The 15275-nt window shown below is 50.6% G+C and overlaps 5 protein-coding genes across 5 annotated transcripts; 3 read left to right on the top strand and 2 right to left on the bottom strand.

Moving 5' to 3' along the window:
- Window positions 1-29: 29 nt before the first annotated feature.
- Window positions 30-2138, bottom strand: PC9H_004345 (uncharacterized protein; the record flags this gene model as incomplete). The annotated part of the gene is made up of 7 exons (XM_036773930.1): window positions 30-182; window positions 240-350; window positions 410-776; window positions 964-1274; window positions 1343-1705; window positions 1766-2011; window positions 2058-2138. The coding sequence occupies 7 exons, from the start codon at window positions 2136-2138 to the stop codon at window positions 30-32; spliced, it is 1632 nt and encodes a 543-aa protein (XP_036635403.1).
- Window positions 2139-3475: 1337 nt separating this feature from the next.
- Window positions 3476-6117, top strand: PC9H_004344 (uncharacterized protein; the record flags this gene model as incomplete). The annotated part of the gene is made up of 4 exons (XM_036773929.1): window positions 3476-3871; window positions 3921-5223; window positions 5272-5447; window positions 5497-6117. The coding sequence occupies 4 exons, from the start codon at window positions 3476-3478 to the stop codon at window positions 6115-6117; spliced, it is 2496 nt and encodes an 831-aa protein (XP_036635402.1).
- Window positions 6118-7650: 1533 nt separating this feature from the next.
- Window positions 7651-9524, bottom strand: SUB6_2 (subtilisin-like serine protease; the record flags this gene model as incomplete). Its single annotated transcript, XM_036773928.1, has 14 exons — window positions 7651-7688; window positions 7747-8131; window positions 8184-8210; window positions 8263-8377; window positions 8430-8450; window positions 8511-8551; window positions 8599-8635; window positions 8688-8723; window positions 8774-8823; window positions 8874-8890; window positions 8946-8951; window positions 9002-9132; window positions 9186-9279; window positions 9341-9524. The coding sequence occupies 14 exons, from the start codon at window positions 9522-9524 to the stop codon at window positions 7651-7653; spliced, it is 1182 nt and encodes a 393-aa protein (XP_036635401.1).
- Window positions 9525-10745: 1221 nt separating this feature from the next.
- Window positions 10746-11569, top strand: PC9H_004342 (uncharacterized protein; the record flags this gene model as incomplete). The annotated part of the gene is made up of 3 exons (XM_036773927.1): window positions 10746-10867; window positions 10917-11019; window positions 11075-11569. The coding sequence occupies 3 exons, from the start codon at window positions 10746-10748 to the stop codon at window positions 11567-11569; spliced, it is 720 nt and encodes a 239-aa protein (XP_036635400.1).
- A 1352-nt stretch (window positions 11570-12921) lies between these two features.
- On the top strand, window positions 12922-14700 carry PC9H_004341 (uncharacterized protein; the record flags this gene model as incomplete). Its single annotated transcript, XM_036773926.1, has 2 exons — window positions 12922-13185; window positions 13234-14700. The coding sequence occupies 2 exons, from the start codon at window positions 12922-12924 to the stop codon at window positions 14698-14700; spliced, it is 1731 nt and encodes a 576-aa protein (XP_036635399.1).
- Between the last annotated feature and the right edge of the window lie 575 nt (window positions 14701-15275).

Genomic DNA, 15275 nt, shown 5'->3' with positions numbered 1-15275 from the left:
ATCATGTTGGCATTCTGGAATATCATAAGTCAGGAGGATCTGGCGCGCCCAGGCTTCCATGCGTGTGAAACATCCCAGTGTTTCGCTTTGAGATCGTCGGTAACTCGACGAGGCTCACAGGGAGCGGCCGTTCGATTTCCAGCCTTCCGCAATCCACCGAGCATGAACTGGGTGGCGTTGTACTATACAGTACGCTATAGTTAGCCGCGCAACTGGGTGGGCGACGACGACGAACTAACCTCGATGCTGACTCGTTCTCCCGAAGGAGGGTCGAGTTGTAGTGCGACGTATTCTTGATGCAGCGGGAGGGTTTCATGCTGCCATACTTTATTACGAGCATGCTTGATTTTCTACGGAAGATGTACATGTTAGCACACCGATGCTTGCGACGTAGAGAACCTCTACTCACATGCAAGTCTTTTGATAGAGGCTGGTCTTTGTCGGTGGCAGCAGCGAACTCTGAGCTTCGGGAATCGCGCGTGTCTTCGACATCGTTGCTTGTGGCACAATCGTCACCGTAGTCGTCTCCCGAGCCATAGATCTCATTGTACTCTGACTCGTCCGAAGCTTCGCCTCGTAAGCTCACGCCATCTATCCAACTACGCCTCTCGTCGCTGTCTTTGTCTGCCAACGGTGCTTCTGTATCGAGTCCGTAGGAAAAGTCGGGATCGAAGAGTATTGTCTGTGCCTCAGCAGCACCCCCAGCGGTGGGGTTGGACTGAGATCCATCAGTTGCGGGGTGTACCAGCTCGGACAAAGAGAGAGCGTAACTCATACTTGCGTCAAGTGTGAAGTCGCGTAGAGGAGATGAGGTGAAATGGAATCGTACTGCGAATTTAATGGAGGGATAAGGCCAAAAGCTGGCCACGGCACCGCTCAACAAGCGGCGTTGTTCAAGTGAAATCATTGTGACAAAGGGTTAAAGTGACATGTGACAAACTTTATTTCCATTCACCAACTTACGCTCCCCATTTCAACAATGCGTCGCTCCCCAATTTCTCCCGGATCAACTCCTCGCTCAAGCGCCAGAGGTTGTTCGCCAATTCGTCGTTGCTGGCCTGGGCCGTCGGGTTACTCTTCGTGCCGGGGTCGGTCACATAGCTGCCTTGCCACTTGTTCCTGCCACCTGCACCGTCACTTCCATCTACTTCACGGCTGACGGCGGCCCAAACTGTACTGGCGCTTCCTTGGTTCGGATCTTTCATGAAAGGAACTGTTACCGATTTCAGAACGGAACCGATAACCTCCCCATAGGCCTCCTTGAACTGGTCCTGCTGGCCCGTGTGTACTGCGCCAGGGTGAGTAGCCAAAGCCATGACATTGATGTTGTTCGCGCGAGTACGCTGTCAACGAGCCTGCGAGTGAAAAGGATGTTGGCGACTTTGGTTCGTGCGTAAAGACTGTTCGCGGATAGGTCTTTTGATTCATTCGTTTCTTTGGAGGCTCCAGTCGAAGCGACTTCGGCCTTGTTCGAAAATTTGATTGACCCTGGAGCGGTTCGATGTAACTCGGAGGAAATCGTGACGATTCGAGGAACTCTAGCTTGCGCCGCGTTCAAGGTGGGGAATTTCGAGGTCTCAATCATCAACGGAAGCAGACGATTGATGAGGAGGAAGTGCCCGAGATGATTGACACCTAAATGTCTGTCAATTCCGTCCTTGGTCTCATCAAACTTGTTTACCCCGACGCCCGCAGCTGCGACGAGCTTCGGAGTTGACGTTGAGCATTGCGTTTGTCTGCGTAGTTATTCAGCGAAGCGACTCACAATGTCTAGGCGACCTTCGTCCTTTTTTATCTGCTCAGCCACGCTCCGTACTTCCTTCAGATTGCCCAAATCGCAGGCGATGAATTTGACATCGACCGGGGTTTCGCCCGCAGCCTGGATTTGCGCGACAGCCTTTTCGCCGTTCTCGCTCTTTCGGGACATTACGAGGACACGCGCTCCAGAGGTTGCAAGAGCCTTGGCGACTTCAAGCCCAATTCCTCCGGTTCCACCGGTGACCAGCGCAGTCTACGGTTGTGAAGGACTTCCCCTGGCTTCGACGCCTCAGACTCACCATGTCTTTCAAGTCAGCTGGGCGCGCTTCTTCTGTGCCTGTGCTGGCCTTTCCAACGATGGCTTCTTTGATGGTTTGCATGGCGTGGTGATGGGGAGAGGAAAGAAAGAAATCTGGAGAACATCGCTGCTTTGCCAGCTTTATATATGCGCGTTGAAGCTGGAAGAGCGACGTCATTCAGCAATGTCAGCAGTGGGCGCGAATCGCGCACAGACCTGTCTCTTTGTACAAACAATGACAACTTCAATTTACATCCAAGAATCACTCCAGTTCTGCGCCCTCGTACGCTTGTGGATTCTCTCCCTTAGCTCGTCCTTGCCAGCATCCTTGCCCTCGCCCTCGCCGGATCGCCTGGCTACTAACGCCTCGATCAAGGCGTGTCCTCCGTTTTTCTCGCCTCTATTCTCTGTCCCTGTGAACGAGGCCCAACGCTCCAAGTAAACCAGTTCCCCTCGTATCCCTCGTTGTCCTCGCCGAATTATTGTGGAACGGGCGCAAAACGGAACCATACTGCACACACAAATGACTGACGGCGATCCCGTCGTTGCGCTCGGACGGTATGCGTCGCAAAAGAAATAACGGTATGCTTATGCTCTCATTTCAACACAACGCATCTTGAACAACATCACACGCACGCGAAACGAGTATGAGGCTCATTCCGGGCGATGGTGGCGATGCTAGTTCGTCTACTCTCGAGGTCCGCTCAGACTTCTTGTCATCTCCCACAACGTTCTGAATACACGCTATGTTGACCCGTAAACAGCTGATAATAGTCAGTCGTGGGTATGTCGCAGTCTGTTGCCGTAGAATGCCAAGTAAATATGAAGGTATAAGTCTATGCAAAGGCGGATCGAGGGATCTCGACGTTGAGTGTGAGAGGACAGTTAAGACCGAGAGGTCTCGTCAGTACTCCGAGCTGATTGAGTCAGTGTTGAAGAGCACCTAAACAGCTGCATTCAAAGCCACTTGGCCACCTTGAGGGAAGGTGCTGTATAGATCAATGTTTAATTGGTGCTGTGCTGAAGAGTCAGTGGACCAGTGGCGTGTAACCTCGGTTCGAAGCACCACCGGCTACTGTACCATAGAAACAAAGAAATGTGTTGTGCATAATAGTAGATTCATAGAATATACATTTTCAAAGTCATCTACCAACTACTTCAGGCAGCTCTGGGTTGATATGGGCCTTAGGGTGGATGACTCGGCGTGTAACGGAGTTTAGAATTCGCTTCCTTTGTTAACTACCTACCATAATAGGAATGCCAGACAGTCACATGATACATCGTGGATTGAACATCCGCACCAACTTCCACTTAACGCCCACATCTCCCATGTTCCAAACAGCCACATTGAGAAGGTAAGCCAGCATGTATATAAATGCGTGTTCTTCTCAATCTCTTCTTCTCTCTATCAAACTCACCATGTCTGAACACTCAGTACCTCACCCACAGTCCCAGCAAGCAAGTCTTGCAAGCACATACTTCGAACACTCTCGGGAACGCACCATCCCGAACCAACCGCCCCGGAACAACGACCCTCATCCAACGCCGCGGGCACTCAGGATTGGACGTCACCACGACTGGACAATGGATCCCCTAGACCTTGAGGAAATTGGGGAAACCCTCGTTCGCGAAATTCGTGGCCAATACATCGTCTCGTCGGACCCGGTGGATTTTATGAACAAGTTTCTCCCGTTCGGCCACAGTGAAGAAGAATCTTATCAAAAGTACAGTCTGCAGAAAGTCCCCAAAACTCGCATCAAACACCTCAAGAACATGGGCAACGCGAAAACTGAAAAACAAATGTACAGTCATTTCGTAAGTATCTTAGGATCTACGGAGTGGCGCTCGCTGATAATCCTTCTAGGGGAAGGCAACTTCTAAGTGGCCGTTCGTCTATGGTGACAATCATCGTAAGCTCAACTTTAATGACACACATGACTACCGCGACACGGCCAGCGGGCTCGGACCTGATTACACTATCGACGGACAAGTGATTCTACCACGTCATACGAAGCTGAAGGTCGACTTTGCCAACTTGCTCAGCTTCGTCGAGTTCAAATTGAGTGCGCTCATGGATGCATTTATTGACGTCGATGGCAAAGAGTACGAGAAGGAGAAGGCGGACTCAGGAAGCAAGGGCGGGGACGAGAATGAGAACGCGGACATCATAAACGACGAAGAGGATGCAAAAGCTGAGCAAGAGAACTCTAACCCCGCACGACTTGAAGAACCCTTCATCGCCGAAGATGAACGTCCTAGCGAACGCAAGCCAGAAGACCCCATGGAGGCCCTGAAGCTCCCTCCGACAGAGTTGACTCCCTCTGAGAAATACCACTCTGAAAACGATACCAATGCAGGCCGAGATACTCGAGGCCAGATTGCCAGTTATGCAGGAGTCGCCATGGCCATGCAGTTCCGCAGTCACTTGTTCAGCGTTCTCATCTGCGGCAAGTATGCAAGATTCATTCGCTGGGATCGCTCTTGTGCGATTGTCTCTCGGCGCTTCGATTATACCGTCTATCCCGAACTCTTATTCGAATTCTACCTCCGCTTCGCTCAGCTCACGGATTCCCAACGCGGACTCCTTCCTGGCTTCTCGATACTCAGCAAGAAAGAGGGCCTGATCGCAGTTGAGGCCCTCAAGAAGTATGCTGATGATACATATGCGGGAGCCGCTGCGGATGAATACAAGAAGGTGATCGCTTGTGATCGCCCGCTGCTCTGCATGGAATTCGAAGGACAACGTTACGCAGTACCCATACGTCGCTTCGACGGCGGCTCGTACTCTCCATTTGGCCGTATGACACGTAACCGCGTGGTGGTCCTCCTCGAACCAACTCCCCGAGTGATGTTCTTCAAGGACTTCTGGCGCGAGGACTCCGAGTATGCTGAACCAGAGGCCGAGGTATATCGTCTCATATCTGGGGACGAAGAACTGTCCAAATGCCGTTACCTTGCGAAGATGCATGCTGGGGGGGATGTCAAGACGTCCAACTATGCAATTACCACCATTGGTCACACTCACACGACCTTTGGAGTGGGTTGTGAGAAGTTGGAACTGAGGCCACTGACGGCCCATTTCGTCGTTCTTGAAACGGTTGGTCGTGATTTGCGCTTGTTCCGAACGGCGCGTGACCTGGTGTCATGCATAGCTGACGCCATGGAAGGTGTGTTCCTACATGCCAATTTCGCTACCAGCACTGACAATTTGACAGCGCACCAACTCGTATACGACAAGCTCCATATTCTCCACCGTGACATCAGCGCAGGGAATATACTTATCTCTGCGCTCGATAGCGAGGAAGCTCGCCATGGGATCCTCATTGATTGGGATCACTGCATCTTCATGAACAGACTATCCAAGGATAGGCAAACACGAGTGAGACGCACTGTAAGCCTGTGCTTACCCTTCCCTTGGTTGATCTGATGAGTTATTATAGGGCACATGGCAATTTATGTCCGCCAATTTGACCATGAATCCAGCGACAGCGTCTCATTGCATTCTCGACGACCGTGAATCAGCACTCCATGTACTGATGTACATGGCGATACGACATCTTCGTCATGATCAGAACGATCCCACAGATCTTCGCATTCACTTAAATATGTTCGATGGATATGTCGTTCATGGCGACCGTCCAGCAAAAGGCACACAAGCAAAAATGACAACCATCACTTCCAATGGACCACACATCGAGTTCGAAATCTATGCCATCAATGAACTCATCGCTGAGCTTTGCGAACATTTCGCAACTAGGTATAATGGTCCTCCACGTCAACGTCGGATAGTTCCCAGCACAAAAGCCGCCAAAGAAGCTGCCGAACACGCTGCCCGTGAAGCACAATCTCGACTGGAGGCTCTGAATGAACCACGTTGGCTGTATTCTCTTCTACGTGAATTCATCGAACTCATTCCTAAGCGCCTCCCACATGAAACAGACTGGGTCGACAACTCCGCCATACTACACGAGGTTAGGAAGAATACAAATGGAAAGCGGGGACGTGCAAATGATCAATGGGATCAAAACCGAGGGTCAAAGTTTATCAAATCGCGCGATTGATCCAATTCTCGAATTACCTCCTACTGGTTCTCTGGCCGCATTTATAGGAACGAGGCTGAGCTTACCGCGTTCTGGCACGGAATAGTCTATTCTGTTGCTCGTTGTTGGAGGAAGTATGCAGTAGCTACCATCTCATATCCCTACCCTTGTCATTCATATTCCTCCTAAATGACCGTTGCTTTCCACCATCTTCAGTCTATCTATATTGTATCTTTCATATATCTGTACATGTATGCCCAATTCTGTAATACAAAGCTATCATGGTTTCTGCTGTTGGGATTGAACGTCACTGATCCCTTTATGCATGGTTTGTTGTATATAATTGTTTCGTTTATTTCTTGTTTCAGCCCGAGCACTCGAACGCCGCGGCACATTATTTCCTAGGTTTATCTCAGCTAAGTGCACACGCAGAACCAGCGTGAGGGTGAGCTTTGATAGGTCGGCGACAGTGAGCATGGGTGCGGAATACTCCAATATTTCTGCCATAATTTCGTTGGGTAGAGGTGAGAGTCTCATGGCACGGGCAAGACTCTAAGAGTGGGCGCCTACCCACCTACACTGGGGTCAATCGAATCACTGCCAAACAGATGTCCAAGTCTCACCTTGACAAACACACAGCGTAAGATGCCTGAGATATCTCAGTGAAGCATCAGCGGCCTTTATGGCTGTTGATCCACTGTGAGAAGGTGGAACGAATCCATTGTCATCGATGCTGAATGGATTATACAACAATGGTAACTTTTCCCCTATCTTTCCTTGATAGCGGGGAAAATACCAGCGATATAAGGCTCTCGCATGCCACCACGACAGGCAGGAGAGATGGTAAGGCCATCGAGAAATAAGATGGTATAGTTATTTCTGCTGTCACCTAAATTCTTCGCCTATGCTCTTGCGTTTTCATCTGACAGAATGATGTCAGTGACCGAGTACTATTTGCGTAGCTTATACTATGGATACCCCTTCTACTCCGAGCCATAGATGCAGACCTTAAACCCACTTTATCGTGGTGCCTTTGACTGGGGCGGGCTCGTCGTGAATATGACCGAGAAGTTGATTACTTCGAGTGACAATCAAAAAGTGCAACCAATGAAGTCGAGCTTTGAGCAAGCTTTGAGAATCCTTAGAGGAAGTACGCTGTGCTACTGAAGGTCCTACTGGGCCGAGGAATCAGCGAGGACGCAGGATAAGGATATAAGTTGACACTGTCTGCTGGTCGTTGTCACTAGCGTGAGGAGTGCGATTTCACCCGCATTGCCATGGCATGAGAGACCTGCTGGTGATGAATCGCACGTGAAGAGTGTCCTTAAAGTCAGACGATTCAGGGGGATTGTTGTATCTTTTCGTCGAAGTTCGCGCTCAGCGCTCAATGCATCATGGGTTAATTCGGAATCTAGTTAACGCTGCAAGTCCGTCACAACTGTTAGGGAGAACGCAATAGACGGTGAAACAAGCACGTGGTTTACTTCCATATGCAGACACTATGGTACACTTGTCATTCTTTGTACAAGGGGCTGAAATGGGCCATAGCTACGATTATGCATTGTGAGCCAAATTATTGGCGGTACCAGCAGCTGTATGATGTACCATTTTGGTAAGCATTCCGCTAGAAGATAACTTGATATCACTCACGTATGCCGGTAAGGACACCATTCAAGCTCAATGATTTCACGAGCGCTTTCATCGCAGCGGGAGATAAATTACCATGGACACTAATGAGGTAGGCGACGAGGCCGGCAACAAAAGAAGCCGCCTGCAGGGAAATGAGAGCGAATACAACGCCAGGAAGAGATATAGACGCTACCGGCGAAGTGCCAGAGATGATGTTCGTCGCAGTAGGGCTACCAATCCACGCGCTGATGATATTTTGACCAGGGGCATAGACGTCGACGACGGAACCATAGTTTGAAGCCGAGGAGCGCGCGTCGCTGATGGTGATCGCTCCGACGGTGATGACAGATGGCACTCGAGCGGGAGACGTATTTGCAGCATCAGTATTGGAGTTTCCCGCAGCAACCTGATGCCCAGATTAGATCAGCAGTAACATGAACTCACCGTGAAATACGTACGACCACATGGATACCAGCTGTGGTTACCTAGAAGAGAGTGGTTTCAATTCACTATACAACCGTTACGGGGGATACGAACGGCAGTAACAGCGTTGTCCATGGCAGTCGAGGCAGAACCCCCAAGAGCCATCAAGACAACTGATGGACGGCCAGAAGCACGTGCGGAGGCAATGATAAAGTTCAAGCCCGAGATGCTACAGCTGTATCAGTCCATGGTAACATCCAGAATAAGAAAGGTGAACGAACATGTCCGAGACTGTCGCAGACCTGAAGGTAAGTGCGTCATTAAATTGCACCTTACAGTCTAGTTACACAAAGTTGACACACCCAGCATCACTGAGGACCTTTACTGCCACAACGCTCGCAGCCTGGAGGCTTATGAGTACGAAGCGAGGAGTCTAAAGGAGTTATTTACCTTGGCAACTCCGAATCGATGGCCCGCAACAACCCCTCTATAATCAAACAGGGTTATACAGGGACAGCCAGGTCACGGACATCACTTACGCACAGTGAGTACCATGGCCATTGCCATCGACGGACCTAAGGGAGTAAGCTAACGAGGTGGGAAATTCGGCGGGTCGGCGGCGTACGCATATCCACCAAATGTTGCACCCCAATGCGCACGTCCTTCAAATTCAGTCTGGGGATTACTTGAAACTTGGTGTGCTATACCTCCAGAAAAGACCTTACGTGTTCAGTATAGATGCCTAGAAGACACGGAAGTTTGTAAGCCTGAGAGTGATCACACTCTTGGAAACATACCAGTATCTACAAGGGATTTCAGGATCGACCGTTGCGATTTAGGACAAAGAACACACCAACGACGTACACGTCAACGCCTGCACCACCAACGGAATCGTACGTGTAAGAGAAAGTCAAAGCCGAGGCATTGGTGTTCACAAGACGACCTGTAGAGCTGAGTCGAGCTAACCCCCATGGCGCATCGGTCCTAAATGGATGTTTACATGAATAGATGTCGGGAAATATGGGGATAATACCCACTGCACGGCGAATGCCTGCATGATACCATCCTCTGAAATGGATTCCACATCTGGCGAAGAGCGTAACACGCTTAATGCCTTCTCAGAGAAAGTACCTAGAGCCGAAGTGCATCGCCAGTCACCATGATTGCATCGTTGGATACATGATCAACTAACCTGCAAATCCCTGGAAGCCGGTTCCCCATCTATGAGTTACATCCCCTCCACTTGACTCGAGAAGAGTATTAGACGAAGCCCCATCTCTCAATTTCACAATGAATTTTCCAGTTTTGGTAGTGGCAGGAGACCCGAAGACTCCCGAGATAGCAAAGGACGCGAGAATGGCTGAACCGATGCGCATGCCTAATGATGCCCAGAGGAAATATAGACTGAATGGTGCGCCTTCGACATTGTCGTTTTATACTTTGACTGCACTGAAAGCACGCCAAGAGTTGATACATGTGGTCCTGTCATCGGTGATTGCAGTTAGGCAAACAGGACTCCTTCGTCCTTCTTGTGAGTGACGGACAATCAGAGATAGCCAAAGCCTTATGGCGTTTAGTCCATATGTTCTTGACTCGAGTCTATCGCACGCTGGAATATAGAAGCAGCAAAGCCCTCGCGGAAACGCTTCCATCATCTGACATGATTCTGATGCAGCATCGCATGCACAGAAAGCTAGATACGCATTAGGTACACGCTGAGGGTACCCACGCAACGGCGGCGACGTTGAGGGGGTAGGGAACGTCTTCGTGGAACGTCACCAGATAGCTGGAACAAAGTGTAGAATTGAGTACTGAGCGTTGATGCTGAAGAGGAGAAGAAGAGGAGGAAGAGCCTCAAGCCGTCGGAGATGGTCGGCTTGTATTACTACAAGCGCCTGAGTAGCTGAGCACGTGCCTCTCATTTAAGGCAGGTAGTGTACGCTCACACGTGTCTACCCTGAACTCAGCCTCAACTTCGAAGGTCCTCTAAACGCACGACTCAGAACTGGCGATGGTGAACAACTTTGGGCGTCATACGATGACTAAACTTCTCGAGAAATTCCCTCTTTCAACGCTGATTCCGCTCATCGCTGCTTGATCCGGGTCTCTCCAAGAAGGCAACGCCGATCGGTACCACCGTCTAGCGACGGGCTTTCATTGCGCTGGGACGGATTCCTCATGCCGCAAACTCTTGCTGCGCTCCCAAATTTGTTACTTGCGACGAACACGATGACGCGACTTCTGCTATACGTGGGTGCTTAATTCCCTCTCATGTTCCACGTACTCATGCTTCATACCATGGAGTCTCTGCAATGCCGTTGGCTGACCTTTCGCTCCTCTTCACGACGGACCAACTCGGGATACTGCCTGCGCCAGTGTACTTCGCGCGTGGATTCGTACGTTCAGCTGACCGTATTCTCATTGCGCTATTTTTTAGAGAAGCCAACGCCATCACCTAGTGCGAGGAGACGCCGATTTCTCCAAGAATGTCCCATCATCGAGGGCAATGGGCCCACTGTTCTTGATGGTACTTCAAGGGCGTAGAAAGGCTATGGTAATTCGCATACCCCAGCAATCCCCCTCACTGCGTATCGGACATGACTCTAGTGTATCAACCAAAGCATCCTCATTTAGCGGCCCTGCCCTGGTGGATGTCGCGTTGGATAGGTTACAGACCGTCGCCAGTTGCGATCTCTCCATTATGGGTTAACTGCATATGGTACGCGACTCTTTCTTTTTACAATTAGCGTAACTCAACGGCTGTAAAGGTCATTTATTGCAGTATTCTGTGGCATTGCCACCATACAAGCTATATTCACCCACGTACATTTTTTCGTGAATCAAGACATCCCACCCGTCATCGCAAACTATGTGCGCTTGGACGCGACATATCTACTGTTTCCCTCACCCTGTTTTGCTGGTATAGGTAGCCTCTGTCGGCCTCATCGGTGCCCTAGTGAACTCTCCATTTGCTCAGCCGAGGCCAATGTTTTGCGGGCATATGATAGGCGCTGTTACTGGGATATGCATAACGAAGCTTATGGAGCTGCTACCAGAAGAACGATTCCTTCAGTTTCGATGGCTCGCAGGATCTGCATCGTGTGCAACGACTCTTGTTCTTATGCAAATGACCAACAACAGACATCCTCCCGCTTGTGCTACAGCTATCCTCGTGGCTATAGATAACAACCTTCGCATTTTGTCTTGGTCCTTCATACCAATCATCCTCCTTACCGCGACCGTCTCCCTTTGTATCACGCTGTTTATCAATAATATCCAGCGTCGTTATCCTGCATTCTGGTTATATCCCGGGGACCTGGACGAGCCGCCTCCTATTGTTGCCGAGGAAGATGATCCCACGACAAGGGTGAATAGCACAGTCGACCTTCCCAAGACGATCCAGGATAAAAGTCCCGTCTAGCCCCCGCGTGAGATATTTTACTCTTGCGAATTCCTACGCTGATTCTCCTTTTGCGTAGACCGAATTCGGCGGCACGCTATCACTCGACCATTTTTATGGCTATATATTCAGCTAGAATGACCATTACGTATGACAGATGTGCGTAAAGTAGATCGTAAGAGTCACCTAACCAAACCCTAATGCATGTGTACTATGTTTGTACCTGAGTGACAGAAGATTCCGAGTGCCTAACAGTGCCTATCTTTGCGAGTCGCCACTTGCAGTCGCCACTCGGAGATTTCTTCGGATACTCGGAACGTGTGCTGAGGTGGACATTCACTATGTACCCCTTCGGAGAGCTGCTCGAAGGAAAGCATGAACGCACGAGACAGTCTTATTTAGACATCAAGAACTGTGGAGATGGGCTGCTCCAGAGACTTTCAAGCAAGGCGTTTGGCATTTTGTGCCCACGACAGGATGATTGGTGGCAGCGGACAGGGGCTGTTTGGTTCCACCGCCTTTGCCAAGCTCCCGCCTGATCATGATCAGTGTCGCTGCGCTGATCGTCCGTCCACCACCAGCTGCGAGGCAGTGTACATTCCATTTCAAAGTTTCCCAGCAACTCTTCAGGCGAGATTTGCCGACATAAATGCAAATTTGATTTATGGTCCTTTCCTGGTAAGCTCCAATCTATTGATAGGAGCGGACGCTGAGTTAGGCTTCCCTCTGCCAGCAGCCTGCCTAGGCAGGGACTCATTTGTCTCACTTCTATATCTTTAAGCACGACTCCTCGCGAGGAATCCGCCATGATTCAACTTGCCGAATGTCAAGATTTCCAATTGGAGGCAGTTCCATTCGTGCTCTCACATCAATGTAACGGCATTGATTCATTGATTGGACGCGATGGGCGACGGAAGCCGTGATCACTTATTGTCAGCTGCGCCACCATTCCTGTTAAACCCTCCAAGCTTGCGGTCACTTTCCCTCGCTCGCGTGGCTCGATAATTCCGGACTTGCCTCTATCGTAGATTACTTGGGCGTACGAAATGGTCAACGTGTCGGTCCCTTTACGGACCTAGGCTGGGTGAGGTACCATTGAATCGCCTATAACTTGCCTTCCTGTCCGTTGGTTACTTGGTGGGTATCTTTTGACGCACCCTCATTCCGTGCGACTGTCGACCGGCAACGTGTTGTTAAGTCAATTCATCACTCTCCCATTCGGTCTTCTTGCGCGCCAAAGATATATATATACATATATCAACAACACTGCATCCGGGGACCCAGTACTTCAGTGAGTTCTTTTGCCCCCAAAACGACCACCTTCCCATAACCCTGGGTTTTTTCTTGTCGCGCAGGCTCGCTGCATCGTGGCCATGTCTTCTATCGCCTCTTCCGCTTCCATAAAGTCTGGGGCCTTCTCTACCAGATCTCGACGCCCCCCATCTCCCCCAAGCATGTACCAGTGCGATTTCATGCAACCAAAAGCACCCAAACCATTGCCCAAGATCGAGAAAAAGGTGAAGACACCGAAGGTGAAACCGGAGCCTATCGTGAAGGCAAAGAAGGCCGATTCGCCTGCAAGGGGATTCGCAACGATCTGGGGCGTCAAGGGAAAGCGAAAGGTTGCTAAGGACGTGGTGCGTGCAGTTTACGAGTCAATCCGACTCAATGCTCATGGTCTATAGGCACCAGTATTATCTACGCCCCCGACGTTCTCAACGACGTCTCTACCGGTACTTCCCCCTGTACAACCTTCATCATCCCTTTCACCTACCTCGCATGGTTTGGCGGAGAAGCCGCTCCCAGTTCCGACTGATATTGCCTCCCCTCCAAGACCCAAGCCTTCGACCCCATCATTAGGTGTATCTCCACAGCCAAAAATCATCCCATCTGTTGCCTCATCTCCACCCAGCGTACCACAGAAACCCATCGTGTTGACTCCTCCTTCACCGGATTTCCGCGTCCTTTCTGATTCCGACATCTGTGCGAGACGCATCGACAAGCTGACTCGCACCCTCGGTGAACAACCCCCACTTGACCTGGTCTTCCCCCCATTCAAGCGCACGTACTCAGCCAACAACCAATTCCCACCTCCCCCCGAACACATGGAACCGTTATTCGTTGGGCCCTTGTCCAGCTCCCAGGTGCCAAGTAACAAACCGAAGGATACAGACAAGTTACGTATAAAGACCGATCTTCTCCGGAAAAACAGCCTCTCGGTGTTGAGTTTACCCTCTACTGCAATGAACAAGAAGGTCCGACGTCCTTCCACGGCAACCCCACCCTCTCCTTCTTCTCCGTCTTCATTCGCTCCTTCGTCAGCTAGACCCTCGACGGCCAACCCTTACTCACCTTCGTACTCTCCCACGTCTACATTCTTCAGCGCGCGGCGACCTTCTACGGCATCCGCTTCCTCTTCGACATTTTCCCGAGATCCCTACACGCCTCATTCTCCTACCCATCTTTCTCGCGATCGCGTCCCATTTGCGTCTCACGAATCATTGTCCTCCGCAACAACCGCCAGTTCCAGTTCGTGCTACAGCGTCGATACTTTGAACTCCAGTAGCCACTCTGGCACGATGGTGGGCGTCCACACTGGCGATGACGACCACCACATCCAAGGACACCCGCAACCCTCACCTCCACTTCCTTCATACATGACCGTTATCGTACCTGAGAAGACCCCAAGGCCGCCCCCTTTGCAAACTCTGTTCTTGCGCGACGAGCCAAAGTCGGCGCAGGAGGCCGAGCTCGCCGAGTACGAAGTCGGATTCGCGGAATATAGACCGTCGCCGTCCCCCGTCGAAGAGGATGCTCCGAAACTCCGTACCTTCACCCGGGCGCCAGCTCCCACTGCGACCGCTCGCCCGTCGCGGAGACAACCTGTGGTGAAAGCATATGTCCCCTCTTCTCGGTCACGCCCTTCCACTGCCCCTGCTTCTCCTCTGCGTAGCATCCGCCCTTCGGACATGCGACCTTCGACGCCGTTCATTGATGCCTTAGTCCCCATGGACGAAGAGGCCGAGACGCAGGCGCCACCTGTGAAATTGATACGCCCCTCATCTCGGAGGGAGCGAAGGCAAGGCTGGAGCGGTGAATGGAACAGAGACGACATGCAAGATGTCATCAAGAAGCTCAGAAACTTAAAATGATTGGACTTATTCTCTCTCTATCTCCATTGACACTGTATCGACACTCACACATTCGCTTTACAATATTCAGTACCATGATGTATTATCTCTGTTACTAGCGCCACTCGTTGCTTGATCTTTGTATCTTTACCCTATGCTCTTTGGCTGCATCACTTTACGATGCGACGATTCTCTGGATGCTCTCTGGGAGGGGCCATCTCATGTTGTATTACACTAGTTCGGCAGATATATTGTATACTTATTGTACGTATTTTGGCCTGTACGGATACATACCCACGCAGATGCTGTTCAATATTTAATCAATAGAAGTCGTGGCGAAGTCAAATTTAACTCTTTTCGTTCGACGCGTCGCTTGTGGAGATGATTGTTCAAAATGTTCAACGTTCAGGCAGTGTCCTCGGCGTGACACATCTCCCATCAACGCATCGCGGAATCGTGATTCGTTACAGAATCAATATGTATCGAATAAATGATCCCAACAGCCCATGTCGCAATCAGCACCAAGTGACAATCACTCCCCCCGGTGCATAAACTCCCAACATAGCTTTCCGGGTTCATTTCCCAGAATCTCCTGC

This window comes from Pleurotus ostreatus (assembly GCF_014466165.1).
Source record: "Pleurotus ostreatus strain PC9 chromosome Unknown scaffold_2, whole genome shotgun sequence".
NCBI classification, from domain to species: domain Eukaryota; kingdom Fungi; phylum Basidiomycota; class Agaricomycetes; order Agaricales; family Pleurotaceae; genus Pleurotus; species Pleurotus ostreatus.
Note: the sequence above shows the minus strand (reverse complement) of the source record. Positions and strands in the feature narration are given on the sequence as shown.